Here is a 15,913-nt window from a genome sequence, read left to right as displayed (position 1 = left end):
TTGCCCTCAAATGATGTTTTGGCATGCAACTTCTGCATATTGAGATCATCTGCAAGATGAGATATAGGCAGGACATTTTAATTTTTTGTTTTTAAATTATCTAAAAAAAAAAAACTTCCTGAAGACTTTGAGTGTGTTTTGCTGTCAGAGAGGGAACAGAGCTGGAGGAAGCTTGAGATGACAGAATTGATACAATCTTTTGACTATGAATAACCAGTGATCAAACAAAAGTTACATGCATGGCAGAGCAGGTGTCCCCTGTGGAACGTTCCCAACATCTCCAAGTGAGGCTGCCCTTGTGTAAAGAGACCCCTTCCAAACAATGAATGAAACTGTTCTTCAAGGGCAGGAGATCAGCTGGAGCCAGTGGAGCTGAGCAAACTTTGATATTAAATTTGTCTCTAAGTTAAGCATGAGTAATAAAAAGAAACACTAAAATTGTATTTTGATTTTGGATCAGTTATGCCATTGCTTAACATCACCCACAGATCAGCTCGTGGTCAAGGAGGCAAGAACTATTTTCTCTGAGAAGAAAACTCATCTGGTTAAATTTGATTTATGCCACAGTAAAGAGGCACTATAGTCAAGCTGACAAGTTTTAGAGTTTCTTTGGGCAGAATTAATTTCACTCAGACTGCTTCTCAGTTATAGGCTTAATAAGTCTTCTCCTTTGATGTATTTAAGATGGCTCTACACTTAAGTGATATCTACATTAAAAATCAGGGGTAAGAAATATATTAACATGAAACAATTCCTTTGAAATTCAAAATTTATAAATGTAGTTGTTCTACATTTATAAAAATAAAAATTAGGATTCTCATACTTGCTGTCAACTAACAATGTGGATTTAATATTTTTCCTTTTGACATTTGTTCTGTTGCCAGGCTGTATCTGCTTATGGTCTGTGATCTGCTTTGCATTACTTTTACAGAAATATTACCATTAAAAGTGCTACATGTAGTATTAAATAGCAGGGTGAGTCAGGAGGCAAGAGTCGAATCACTTGTTCACAAATGAGGAGTTTGAATGCCTCATCTCAGTGAGAGGGTATAAATACCTATAACCAAATCATCAGTCTGGCACTAGGAATAATCTTGGCACTAAATTGAGGCAGGCAAGAGTGCAATATCCCAATATCCAGGGTTATGAATATTGCAGATTATGGATAGACAAAATGCACAAGAAAGACTTTCCTCTGCTGGCTGCTCTTGCCACAGTTTATTCTTCTGACAGTATTTCCCCTATAAACTCCTTTTATTCATAGGTTTGGCAGTTAGCCATAAAATTTTGCTTCTAGCTGGAACTTGGCAGACAGTGTCTCAAGTCAGGAAAATTATTTTAAACAAATTTTCAAAATATATGTATTAAGGCTCTTTTAAATGTTAGAGGTGCAGTAATTTTTTTCTGAGAAAAAGGATTGGTTTCAATGGGATTTTTTCACTTTAAATTCTTGAAACATTTTCTTAAAAATGAAAAAAGATTGTTGTAACTAATTAGCGAAAAGATGACTTTTCTTTCAAAAGTGTGTGTATAAAGGTACTGTACGTAAGTGTCAATGACTGGTGTATTTTGAAATGATGGCTTTTAGAGTATTGCTTTAAATTAAATATGTAATGTATCATTGTGACAGGACAAAGCTGGTTTATGATGTTATAAACTGTGAGGAAAATAGTATGCAATATATATGTAATTTTAAATGCCCATATTCCCTCTTTATTTACTTTTCCATAACCCATCTGTGGGTTTTGTACACAGGATTCTTGGAAAATCAACCCTTTAACAAGTTCAGTGCAATGCAGTAATTAATGAGGTTGTGGGAGCAAGTGGATCTGTTGGATGGTCAGAGTGTATTCCAATTGTGTGTGCATGTCATGTGAGCAGAGGAGCCTGTCTCATACTTCAGGGTTTGCAGGGGTAATGTGGGCAAGTAGCACCTGGACCACCACAAAGCATCGGGAGCAAAGTTTGATGGTGATTGTGGTAACAGCTCCTGGCTTTGTGTCAGGGTCTGTTCTACATGTTCTTACAGCTTACCTTTAGGCTGGGAAACAAGAAGTCCCACCCTGTGCTCTCCCCTGCCACTTTTCTCCTATAGTAAACTGTAAGTTTGCTGCCTTGTTGGTTAATTTTAATCTAGAGATTCAGCATTCCTGAATATATAGCTCTCCTGCTAGCATTCCTGCTAAAGCTCTCCTTACCCTGGAACGACTCCCTTGGTTACTGTCAAGGGGGTCTCCATCAAATGAACACATCGAGAAGGATATGAGGAGTTCTAAACTGGCACAGGTATTTTATCAAGAGGAGATGAGTCTGTGATAGGTACCTGACTCTTAGGAGAAATTATTAGAGTTTCTCTTTGGTTCGTATTGGTTTTTTACATGGGAAGCGTGATTTAAAAGCTTTGAAAAATACATAATATCTGAAGTATGATTACAATTTCATATGGCATCAGGATATGGGTAAAAACCCTGAAAAATAACCTCAACAGGAAAGGTTTTGTATATTTGACAGTGGCACCAATGTACCACTGTATGATCTTTGAAAGCTGATGGAATCTGCTGCTTTCCCAGGCATAATGCTCATCCTTTCATCTGTGTTACTCCTCTCTTTCCACTGCATGTACTGAAACGGTGCAGTTTTCAACTTTTGAAACCAGTTTTAAAAATTGCATGGTAAAGTATTTAAAAGCACTTTTATTTGGATGTTTGCAAATATATTTAATAAGTTAATTCAAAAAAATAATGCCAGATATATTTCCCAGAAATTGGAATCTCCTTTTCTATTATGCACCTGAGGAATTCTGCACATTGGACTCTGGCTGACCCATCACTCTGTTTGTGCTGGATGAGGAACATGTGGTGTGTTGTGTGAAGGTGGAAAAATCCAGTGTGTCCAGGTGCAAATTTTGAATATGCATTCAGTAAAGCTTTCATGAATTCTTACTACTTTTATTCCTGGAAATATATGGAATGTTGTTAATGCAAATTTATAAGTAGGCCCAGAGATAATTAACATATCAAAATGTCCTGAAGTATGTCTTCCCCTTCACACTTTGTACCTGCTGTGGATACCCATAGTGGAAAGGGCAGTGTTTATAGTTGAAAAACAGGTGAAGGAGCTCTATAAGAGGCAAGAAAATCTGCTTTTGGGCACTGAGAGATAATTCTCAGCTGTGCTACTCTTACAATGCACTTCATCCTCTTCTTCCTGAGGTCAAATTCTCATCTGTAAAATGGACATAATGCATAACCTCAAAAGCTGCAAAGAAAAAGTGTAAGACTGCTTATTGCATTTTCAATGTGAAAATGTTCTCATTATGTCTATGCCAAATTTTCTTTGCACAACCAAATGCAAGGACTGAGTATTTAAATACCATATAGTGGAGAATATTTTCTGATTGATTATAATTTTTGAATTATTTTCATACATAGTAGTTTATAACTTCTAAGTTGTTCCATTGGAATGTTAATATAATCAATGATATTTTAAAAAGGAATATCATATTTCTAATAAACTTCTTAAAGCATCCCATTCCTTCTTTTTTGCTTATTTTAAAATTCTGCCTTTATCTGAAGTCCAGGCAAGTGTTTGCCTCAGGCTGGCTACTGAGAAGGTGGACAGTGTGCTACACTTTATATTGCTTTCTTGGTTATGTTTCCTTTCAGAACTTCTGTGTGTTTTCCAAGGTCTGTGGCGTTTGAGCTGTTTGCCAGCTACAAATGCAAATCTACAAGTTTTAATTCTCCAGACCAGTTAGAAATGGAGGGAATTGGAGTGATGCTAAGCATTTCTCAGCGTAGTTTCCATTTCAGATGTGGCAGATTCAGAGGAATGGATATGTATCGAGAGTTCAAATTTATATATTTCCATCTACGTATTCACATGTACTTTTACATCTTGGAAGACAATGAAATACTGGAAATTCAGGGAGAAGTTTTTCATATTCTTGATCCTGGTCAGCTGTCCTGGATGGCTGGACCTAAAAGCATTAAAGACTTGGACTGCCTGCCTGCCATAATATCACTAAAGTTAATCAGTAGTCTTCCTCCCTGTTCTCAGGACCTAATATCTTCTCTATGTTCTAATACAGGAGAATGTGGAATAGTATTGGCCACTGCAGATAAGGCAGAAACAGGGTTCATCTGGCTCTAGCTGGGCAAGCACGAATGAAGACCTGGGCAGCTAAGTCTGGATTTTCGGGTGCACTGCCCATGATGTAATGCATCAGTATTTGCAGGACATGCTTATCAGGGTTTTAAAAAGGGTTTCTCTCTTTGCTAGACATTTTTCTGCAAAATACTAATTTATGGAGTATCATCCAAGAAAACGGAACAGTTTCCTGTTGTTCAGAGAGGACAGAAACAAGTACTTCTCTTGTCAGAGTCAACAATGGGATAAAAATATACCCTGGGACTCTGGTGTAGGTCTTCAAAACCTGTCAGCAGTGAGTGAAACAGAATTTGTGTGGAGTTTTTGTAAACTCATCTGAATAATGTAATCAACTCAGAAATTGAAAAATAACAACTTAATTATGCTTTAAGTACTTCAAGGCTGATTCCTTTTACCAGGAAGATATAGGTGCTGTCCTCAGCTGTTGTTAGATGCAGAATAACTGGAGGAGTCAGGTTTACTAATGCAATTGCTTTCTGCTTGGAGTAGTGAGGGTGGGAACCCACAATTCCCTTCTCCATGCCCGCAAATTCCATGTTTCCTGTGTTACTGCTCACAAAGAAGGAAGGAGGTGATACAGACTCTTTTCAGTGCCAAAAGCCTCAACTAGCTCATAGGTGCCAAACAGCCAAGCAACATTTCATCCCTTCCTGGATGCCAGAAGCCTCAACTATCCCAGCTCCACCTGCCAAAACCTCCAGCTCTGTCCTGACTCCTGCAGTGCAGGCCTGTGTTGTCAATATGAAATTTTGTGACACACTGACAATGGAAAAATCTGGATGCAGTATAATAGTGAAAAACATGCCGAGATTCGCTTTTAGTTTAGTATGAAAATGAATTACACTGTAAATATTTCCTGTGTTTGACACTTAGGCATGCTTCATTTTCCAAAACTTGAATTTATTCAAAACTTCTGTAGAATGGAAATATACTGCAGAATTCAGCACCAAGCACTCTGAATACATCTGAGCCCCCATATGTATTTTTTCATGTAGCTGAACAAGTCCATCATTTGCCTTTTGACTCATTTCTTTCTGGTGATTTGCCTTATTGCTGAGCTTTACCAGCTTAGGTTTCTGAGACGTTGTTATGGGGCATGGGTTCCATTTTGCAGCCAGTTTGTAGTGTGTGAACACCCCTACACAGTGGCAAGGAATAGTTAATGTGGCTGAAATAATGTTAGTAATTTCAAAATTAATTACTGCTAAACATCTGCTTAAAATAGTTGCATTTACTCCCAGGTGTTTTTTATCAATAACAGTGCATTACTTTTTCTCCAGGATTTTTTAATTCCAGATAGGTCCTTTTTAACATACAGAATAATATATAATTTACTTTGTTACGGATAAGTAAAGGATTTATTAAACTGAATGACATAAACAGTGCACAATTAGGTAATACATTATGAACTCAGCAATAGTAGAAATATATCAGGAAATGTCCTGAAATCTCTTGTAATGAAACAAGTGGAAGTTTTTAAGCTAAAACCAGGCAATGCAAAATCTCATTAATTCTTATTTGTCTGGAAATATGTTTTGACTGTTCTTCTATTTAGTTGCTGCCATGACTGAAATAGCTTTTCCTAAATCTGTAACCTGCATTCTACACCTTACTTAGATTGTACAAAATAGAGGTGTAAATCATTTTTGTATGTGACCTTAGCAGTGAAAGAGATTTCTAGTACAGTTTGTCAAAAAGCTCTAGGCATAACAGCCAGAGTTAAAAGTGAAGGATACAGTTCTGAGGCTCAATAGCATATCCAGTGATTATCTGCAGGTAAATACTTGTTCTTGCAGTTATGCACCCTGCTCATGGATACAGTCAACAGTGCAATTTGATACCTCTTCCACCAAGTGTAGTGTCTGGAAAGAAGAATCTGGAAAATGCATCACAGAGCTACTCAAGCAGGATGTTTTCCCTTCAGTGCCATAATTCCTTGTGCTACCTCTGTTGTAGGTATGAGGAGAAACAAATGGCACAGTGCAGTGCTGTGCATGAAAATTAGTGAAGAGCAACATAACGTTATGTTTTGGAAGACTCCAAAGTCAGGATAGTGTTAATAGTATTTATGGATTGTGAGAGTGGGAAGAAGCAACAAAAAGGAAATGCTTCATCTCTGTTCAAAAATACCATCAAGGATGAAATTTACTCCTGGGAGAAGGGCCAGTACTGAACTTTGAGCATTGCTTAATTTGGGCCTTTAGCAGTACTGAAGTTGTGTTTATACCCTTCAATAGGCTCTTTCCCTTGGATGAGTTTAATCTGAAGAATCTAAATCCTGTATGGAGAAATTTAGTTAAAGCGATGTGTTGTTAAATAGCAATATGCTATAGCTGTGCCAATGTAACTCCTTTTGGGGATTCTCTTTTGGAGTTTGGCATCCCTTTGTGAATTAATATAAACCACTTTGATAAGAAGTCATGAGAAAAAGCAAAGCACACTTACCTGGAGAGATGCACTGACACTGGCATAGTAGCAGATGTGTTGGTAAATATTCTTGCATATCCAAGTCCTTATTTGTAATGACAAAGTCTTATTTTGTGATACACATCACTCTAACCTTTTTGAACAGAGCATTTTGTATATCACTCCAGCCTGAGGCATGATCTGCATCACATTGGTATATCTGCTGCCCAGAGGTTGCTTTGAATCTCTTCTAGAACCTGACAGAACTGGGCACCCTGCTCTGGGGAAGTGCTCAGGAGTGTGTCACAGGGAAGGACTGGTGTTGTGATAAGTACAGAGCAGAGGGACTGTCACTTGGGGACTCTTGCAGATAAACCTCTGTGTTGGATCTTAAGTTTTTTTCATTACACACACTGTTACAATAATTACCATGTGTCACATGCTATGTGGTTGCCTTATGTTTGTATTTAAAGCAAAAATGTATGCTAAAAACTCTGCAAAACAAACATTTAAGGTATCTGAGCGTGTCTGTTGAGAAGCTGAATCTTTGTTACACTGAATGCTAAACATTTACATATCCAAGCCTTATGTAATGGATGTCTGAATAATAATAAAACTGCATAAACTGACCTTAGTTCTCTGGCACCACTTCTCCTTTGAAGTCTGCATGACCAAATTCAAGACAATTATGTCATCCTTCATAACAGCCAAACAAAAGTTTGGCCAAATAATTTTTTTTTTTCCTCCATTTAACAGCACTGTGTTTGATTTTTGTAATGTGTGTCAGTGTAGCTGTTGTTATTTACTGGCTGTTACAAGTGACAGTAAAAATCCCCTTGTTTTCGATTAATGATCAGCCCTGGTAACATCTGGATTTCATTTATTTTACCTCAGTGCCCACTTCTGTTATACTCGGTTACTTTTAGTAGTACATTGCAAGGCAAGTACGGCCTGAAAACACACTCACATAAATAATTTGCAGAACATGGTGTTACAGTATGTGCCCATATGTGGCAGAAGCAAAACAGAGCCCTGGACAGAAGGCAAACTGGCACTAACACTTCCCCCTCTGTCCAAATCTCCCAGTGCCACACTTCAGTAAAGTTCTCTGTGGACAAGGCTGTCTCTGTAAGTAAAGGGTTGTCAGCAGAGACTCAGATTGCACATTACTGGGCCTCAGACCTTGAGGAAACCTTGGCAGGCTGTCATCTCAGTCTTTGAGGCTCTGTCTGTGTCACCAAGTGCTTCAAAACTTGGAGTTTATTTTCCCCTACCCCCTGATTCAAGTGATCCCTGCCCAGGTCCGTGTGTAGTGTTGTAACTTTTTTGCTTTCAGAATGGATTACAGATTAGGATGAAATATTTTGAATCTATGTTTATCATATAAACTAGATTAATTTCTGCAGAAAACCTTGTATAGGTTTTAGCTATTGCTGTGTTTGCATATAACCCTGTTTGCATGTGGTACAGCTCCCACTAGCAGAGCTGGATCCAGTGGAAGTGTACTGCCTCTTCCCATCTAGTTCTATGAAAAGAGCAGCAAACCATCTAGGTTGTGTTTATAGCTGGTTTAAGTTATTTTGTCTGGGTTCACTACAGCACTTGTGGCTTCATCTTTACATCGTGGGTGCCTGTGCACATCCACACACACGTTTATGTTGGTTTTTGCTGGTAGACACTTTCACAGCGAATATGCAAAATGCATGTGTTGCACTTCATCTGTTGCAAAATAAAACCACTAAAGGAAAAGCTCTATTCTGATATGGTTCAAAGCTTCACTGCTGACCCATATCAGAATTATGACTGAAGACAATAAAACCATGACAAACTGAAGTTAAGAAGCAAGCCGTGAATGCAGTCCTGATGTACAATAATACTCTTTTGTGTCCAGTTGCAATTAGCTCTCAACTTAATTTCTAAATGAGTTTCCAAAGTTTTGTTGGTTTAAATCATGGTGTTGATGATATTTTTTTTTATTTTACTTCAATTTGGTACCATGGTGTAGACAAATGTAATATGTAGAGTTTATGAAACCAGACAGCTAGTAAATCAGTATTATTTTGCTAGTAAATTACTAAGCCAGTGCGAGCTGTTTTTAACTCTTTCCCATGGGACAAATAGCTTGATCTAGCTGGAGTTTAAATCAACACTGTGGGCACTGAATTAGTCAATGATTCTGAAGAAGGCTTTGTTGGCATAAAGTTCTGCTTTGATCGTCATAGTATTTACGGCTTTTTAATTAGATACAGTTCAGAACAATGGCTTTTATCAAAGCAGTTTGGGAAGTGAACAATTGGACTTTGTTTAAGGCTTTAGATGACATTCTGTCTGTTAATATCATGTGGCTGGTTTTAATACAATGATGAAGTTAGGATTATTTTAGGCATTGTCACTGCTTTGTCAAAAGAAACTAGCTATTCTGAAAAAGAGTGGCATGTATTGCTTTTTTAATATAATAAGTTTAATCATTTCTCAACATATTAAAACCCACCTCTTTGCCTTGGGCTTGCAGAAGACAAACTAATTTTGCACTCATAAATTTGAAACATGTGATTCTTGCTCATCTTGACTTATTTTCATGTGCTGAGTGACTTGTTGGGGAGTGCTGAGCTCTTTTTGTTCAAGATTGAAGGCAGTTGTTGCATTTTCAGTGTCAGACATTTCAGAGTTGGTTTCTGATATAAAGTAACTCCAGCACCGGCGTGAAAATTCCTCAGGGATCTTGGCAGAACTGGGCTTGATCATTTTTGGAATGGTAGATTGGCCTAAGTTTGCTTTTAAAGCTTTACAGTAAGTGTTTGTAAAATTGGTAAACTTATGAGAGCAAGAAAGTTAAGGAGCCACTGAAGCATTTAGACCAGCTTCTGCAATTCAGTGTTTAAATGGAGATGCTTATTATCTAATTAGCAACTTTTTTTCTTTTTTTCAACAAACTGACCACTGATTTCAATGAGAATAAAAAACTGGCTGTAAATAGTTATTTCATTAAAGCTTGGATTAGATCTTCATGTTCTCTCATTTGCAATGCTGTTGGAGCAGAGTAAATATTGGTCAGTGTTCTCGGTCACCTGAGACAAATGACTCACTGCCTCACTTTTATCCACAATTCGACTTTGATAATGATGCCAAAAGCCATTACTTTATGTGAGTGGTAGCTTTATGTGCAAACTCTCCCCGCCGTGGTTAGAGAAATGGGTGTAATATAGGATTCTGAAAATCTTAATTTCTTTATAACAGGCCCATCGTATGCTTGACACCTCTCAAAGGATCAGTGCTTGACATTTTGGTATAAAATCTACACATGCTTTTTCAAAAGAGAAATTTTAAAGGTTGCAGGGACAGAGGAATGAATGTAGGGTGTAACTGGAACAGCTGCTGTACAGTTGTAGTGAAATCAAAGAAATCTTGGGGAACTCCTGAATCTTGGCTTTTTTTATATTTTGTTCATGAAGAAAATCATAAACCAAAAGTGTTGTGTTAAAGCAGGACATTATTAAAGAATTTGACGTATATTACTTTTTTGATATTGAGCTATTTTGTGAAGCTACCATGTTCTAGGATGTTTTGAGAATTTCCTCTGAGAAATGTTGATTTTCTTAAACAGTGTACATTGCAAATGAAAAAAGACATTTTTATGGGGTCAAGCAGAATTTTGGACTTTGTCACAAATCTTCCATTTTTATATCTATGGTACCTGGTATGAATGCTTTTGAAGCCTCTGTAAGTGAGGTTAAGCGTCAATCAGTGTTTAATTGCTGTAGCCCAGTAATCTCTAAGCCTTTTTCCCTGATCTCTTGCAACTTAACATCTCACTTTTCATAATGAGATTTTATTCTTGGTTTGCTTCCCTGATTGTAATTCTGGGCATACGCTTTACAAAAGATTCGAGGGGCTTAAGTTCTGTCTTACTGCTGAGAGCAGGTACACCTGAGGAGACAGAGAGACTTCAGTCCTGGATATGAAATTCATTTGGTCAGGTTTTTGGAAAGTCCAGCAGCCTGCTCAGGACATAGTGCCTGGTCTGCCTGCTTGAGATCAGTTGTGTGGTTCCTACACAGCATGTTGGGCATACAGAGGCTGGGAATGGCAGCGTGTTCAGGCACAGCAGCTTTTTGGCAGAAGTCAATTCACCAAAAACACTGTATCTTCAAAGACTCTGCTTTTTCCCCATGTAATTATTATATATTAAAATAGTAAATTTTAGATACTGTAAATAAGCAGCAAAGGAGTTTAATTGGTACTATTAATGCCAAGCAGTAAAACAAATACCGAATAATTTCTTTTCTTCTTTCTGTCTTCCTTTTGTTTTTCTTCAGAACTCCAGAACTACCCGCTCAGATGAAGACAAGGAAGGTGCCTGGGATGCCTGGGGTGCCTGGAGTGATTGCTCACGGACCTGTGGAGGGGGAGCCTCCTACTCCCTGAGGAGATGTTTAAATGGCAGGTAAGCCGCATGCTTATGTGCATATATATTCATTCTTCTGCAGCTCTGCCAGATTTCCTAATCCTCTGCTGGTCACTTCTCTTTCTGAAACCAAGTACCGTGTACAGATAGATCAAGTATTAAAAAATACTGGGTTTAATATATGTTTGTAGTAGATAAATCGCTTAGGCTTCAACTGTTATAGAACTTAAACATGTTACGAAATGTGTTTGTGGAATAGCAGGAGTGGTTTATTTAGAACAGTCAAATATAGAGAGGAGTCCCCATCACTGTAAATAAAGCAAATGGTGAGTTACTTGCATACGTATTTACCTCAGTAGTAAAGCTGGACTAAAGCAGGACTTGTTGCTACAGTCCTAAAAGTAAGAGTAATGCACCAGGTCTGTAGTCAGGCAAGAAGAGATCCCAGCCAGCTTAGAGGCATCTCTGCTGGCATCCATAATTGCTTGTTTTGCTTGAATTATTCTTAAACATTTTTAAAACTGCTGATTATGTTTAAAGTTCTATTTCATTGAGATTTTTTAGGTTAAATGCAGCATCAGCCAGAAATTCAGATTTTCTTCAAGCCTTGTAGTATGTGATACGCTATTTAAGTGCAAACTGTATGAAATACAGAGCTAAAGATGATTGATTAAAGCACTGCCTGTTTCTTTTAGTGCAAAATGCACAAAGATCTTTGAGAAAAGTAATAGTTCCAGCAAGAAACCTCAATGTTCTACCAGTGTGTTAGGGACTGTGAAATGAGCTCAATAAATTCTAGCAGTATAAATTCCACTGTGGTTTTATTAATATTTTTAATGTGTTCCCATGTGAAAAACATGTGTTTTCCATACCTTGACAAATGTATAGTTTAGAAGTTTTTTTCTGTGTTTGATTGTAGCAATTTCCAGGAAATGCACAATTGTGAAGCAGAGTTTTCACATTTGTATGTATCATAAATGTTTTTAACTTGCATGCTGTGACACAATCAGTCTTGCAAAAGATAGGAAATTTGAGACTTGTAATATCTTGAACTTGAAGAGTTGTACCTTTGACTGAGCTGGTTGAATTCTTGCTCGAGGCATCCATTGGTTTTTCCTTTTCAAATGCTGTTTTTTAATCCCTCTCACATTTTATAGAAAAAAATTTAATATTTACCATTGATTTTCCTGCAAGATTTGGAAAATTTAGTCCTAGAGCTGTAAATTACCAGCTATATGTTCTCACATTCTTTAATGTAAGGCAGGTCTTTCTGGTATGAAGGGATTATTCCAAAACACTATTCCTGATTTTAAAGGCATCACTAATTATAATTTATTGTCCAGTCATTTGAAATATGTTTCCAGTTCTTTCAAGGGCTTGATTTTGCCAGTCTTGAGATGAGGAATATCTTACACTGTGCAAAGTACTCATTCCTTATTGAGAAGTTTGGCAGAGTGTGTCCCTAAAAAAAGTGTGAAACCCAACCCCCCTATATTTATGAGACCATAATAAATAACCATGACTCTATTATGTGCCTGTTATTTCAGCTATTAACAACAGACCGAGGATCTGAATTGCCTGGATTTCAGGATTCACAAGCATTGGGCACCTTAGAAATGCATGCAGTCCATGATAATTATATTTAATTTAAAATTATTAATTAGATATTCTGATCTCCTTTTCCCTCTACATTACATCCCATTTATTGTAAATAACTTTGCTGCAATCGGCACAGATCAGCTTAGAGATGCCTTGTGAAGTCTTTTTCCCAAAATAAATGTGTTTTTCATAAGGTTTGCAGTAAATTGGGCTTACAGGGAAAGTCACACATATTTGCTGAAGAGAGACAGAAGTGTAACCTGTTGAATCCCCAGACCCCCTTTGTATTTAAACTTTGTATTTTGAGCTCAAATTATGGTAGGGCAGTAGCAATAAAAGTCTAATTTTCAAGAGAATAACTAGCTGTAAAACAGGTTCTGTTTGGCTATTATACAGTGTAACCATTTTTACTCTCTCTTTTAGGAACTGTGAAGGTCGGAATATTCGATACAAAACCTGCAGTAGTAATGTGAGTCTGGCCTTTAATCCTGTTTTACTTATTCAAACAATGTGTTAAAGTTTAAGAAATGCTGCTTCTTATTTAAAACCTTATGGTGCATAATTTTCTTTCCATCATTATTACAAGTTTTAAACATTTCAGTCTGCATGACACCATGAGGTCTCAGACTTCCCAAATGGACATTTTCTTTTGAAATTGCAGTGCCAATTGTGATTTAGGGTGTTTCATATCACTTCTTGGGAGAGTTACACATTTTGGAGGATTAACAAATCAATTCTCATCTTAAACTAGCAAGTGCTTTTCCTGGGGGTGCTGTCTTTTAGATGAAGCATTAAACTGAGCTCTGGATTGTTTGTGATCGTTAATGGTATGGTGGCACTCTGTGTGTCAGCAAAGAGGTTAATTACCTAGATCCCTTTCAGATCTTAAATAGCATAATTAGTCCTTATATTCCCTCTAACACTCCACTCCTCAGTATTGGATGACTTTTACACCACAGCCACAGTTTCTGCTGGCAGAAGCTAGTGGAAGTGATTAATGAATCAGACCCAGTGCATGCAGAAATCATATTCTAGAGGCAAACCCTGTTCCTTGCCCTTTCAGAAGAAAAGAGTCAGCAGCTGGGTGCACAATGGCTCGAGCTCATGAATAAAAATGCTACCTGCAAAAAATAGCACGATCTTTAAAAGCTGCATGATAAGCTAAATTGCAGCCAGTCAGGATGTAAGCAGTGAACAGACTGCCCCTGTAAAATCTATTTGCTGCATTGCTTCACTAAATATCTAGTTGTGGGCATTGTATGCAGTAATGTACCTCTGCCTGCCGGCTCCTGTGCACTACAGCTTCCTGCAATAGTACAAACAGGTCATCAGGGTGCACCTTGGTCCTTCAGTAAAAGGACTGTAGAACTACCCAGTGTACAGAAAAGGGAAGATGGTGACATCAGTTTAGGCATATTTTCTGCCCCAAATCTGCATATTTAAGCAGAGATCTACATACTTTTAATACATTTGTGGACACTCTTCATTTTAAGGTTTGTGCAGTAAAACTCTGATGGAAATGAAGACCTTTTATGCTTCAGCATAGCGAAAATTAAGATGATTTCCATATCCTCTGTGAACTCCCAGGGAGTTTATCTGAAGTCACTGGAGCCTGTTTTTTAACTTTAGGACTTATTTTAAAGTGATAAGTGGCAGACGTCTTGTACGTGAATCTGTTTGAATTTATGATGATTCAAATGTTAATTTCCAGACAGGAAACTGCCTTTTACAGTTCTGCTTTTGGGGCATGTCTGAAAGGGATCAGGTTTCCATTTCAGTTCAGATACAGTCAGAGTCTCTCAGGAATGGTTTTTCCTAGATTACGGATCAGATAATGAAGAACTGCCAAAAAAAGGTATATTTAATGAGATTTCCACTGTTAATAGAGTTGATCTTTGAGATTGGCGTCACTGAATTCAACCCCGGTCTTAGATGTGACTTAACCTTGAAACAGGGCCTTACAGCTAATGTAAACCTGCAACTATTAGGCCAGTTTAGTTTCAAACTATATAATTTTCCCCAAAGCATTACTCCTAATGAGTGCTTCTCACTTTAGGAGTAAAATTTTAGTTTGAAAATTAAGAGTTTATACTAGCTTCTTTCCATATTAGTAGGTATTACTGGTAACCACATGAGACATTCAGTATAAATACACGGTGTAAAGCTGTCTGCAAATGTAATTTTGCTGCATGATACATTACACCACTAACATCTATATTGGGGAGTACAAATGAAGCACAGCTTAATATGTGTGTCATTCTAATGAAAAGAACAAGAATCATTTTACCAGAAAATTGGTTTCATCTGGATTTGTAATAGAATAGTAGTAAGTTCATTGAACTCAAGCATGGTTCCAGAATAATATTAGTGATATTTCAATCAAAAAATTAATTCAAGGTCTTAGCAACAAAATAATTACTCAGATTAAGGCATATATATAGCCTGCTTATCTTTCTATCATAACTGAGGTGCCAGGTGCATGATTTCCTAAAACTGCATGTATGCTTTCAGCCTACAGAAACTTTGGAGAAATAAACTATTCATTGTATGTTACTCAATGAGATTTTTAGCCTTTCTTGCACCCCTTTTTTTTATATCTCAATTTTTCTATGTAGTGTTACATTCTAATGCTATGATGTGCACTATGTGGAAGTGTTTAAGTTAATCCTTTAGGGTCCTATTCATAGAACAAGTTATTTGGGCCATTTCCCCATAAATTTCACATTCTTATGTGCCAAAAAATCACTTATACATTTGCCAGAGTGATTCCTCTACAGTAAGAAAAAACACTGTTTTGTAAAAGATATCTCCATGTTTAATTCCATTACAAACATTTATTATATGCAGATAATGCTCACACTTGTTCAACATATTCATCTATAATTGCCCCAGCATCCACCTAACCAGTTAACTTATTCTATTCAGAAAAACTTGGCTGAACCGTGTCTGCTTTAGACTATAATATTTCACCTGGAGTTACATAGTTTCTAATCTGTTCATTTATTTATTTTATATTTATAATGCTGATGCACCGTGTGGCTCCCTTGGCACGGGTGGTTTCTAGCTCAGGTATCTTGATTTTACTTAGAAGTGACCTGAAAATTGTGTAGGAAAAACATAGAAACTGAAGCTAATTTCAAAAAGAAAACAAAACAATGACTTCATCAGTTTTGGCTGGGTTTCAACAAAATGAGATTCAAAGAGTAAAACTAGACAAAGGGCTAGACTTTCTTTGGTGTCATCATTTTTACTGGGAATTTTCTTGCCTTGTCTATTGTGCTTTTTTTCAGTGGAGTAATTGTTGGCAAGAGTCACAGGGTCTGATGCAACCTT

General features: G+C 37.2%; 1 protein-coding gene across 5 annotated transcripts in view; it reads left to right on the top strand.

Moving 5' to 3' along the window:
- ADAMTSL3 (ADAMTS like 3) overlaps positions 1-15,913 on the top strand; it is a 173,475-nt gene that overhangs the window by 69,398 nt on the left and 88,164 nt on the right. For all 5 annotated transcript variants that reach the window (XM_027644164.1, XM_027644165.1, XM_027644163.1 and 2 more), the window contains exons 4-5: positions 10,893-11,020; positions 13,004-13,049. In XM_027644164.1, the coding sequence (XP_027499965.1) occupies positions 10,893-11,020; positions 13,004-13,049 (174 nt within the window). The remainder of the gene's footprint in view (positions 1-10,892; positions 11,021-13,003; positions 13,050-15,913) is intronic.

Source organism: Corapipo altera, unplaced genomic scaffold, assembly GCF_003945725.1.
Source record: "Corapipo altera isolate COAL_440 unplaced genomic scaffold, ASM394572v1 50, whole genome shotgun sequence".
NCBI lineage: Eukaryota > Metazoa > Chordata > Aves > Passeriformes > Pipridae > Corapipo > Corapipo altera.
This window is presented reverse-complemented; position numbering and strand designations above follow the sequence as displayed.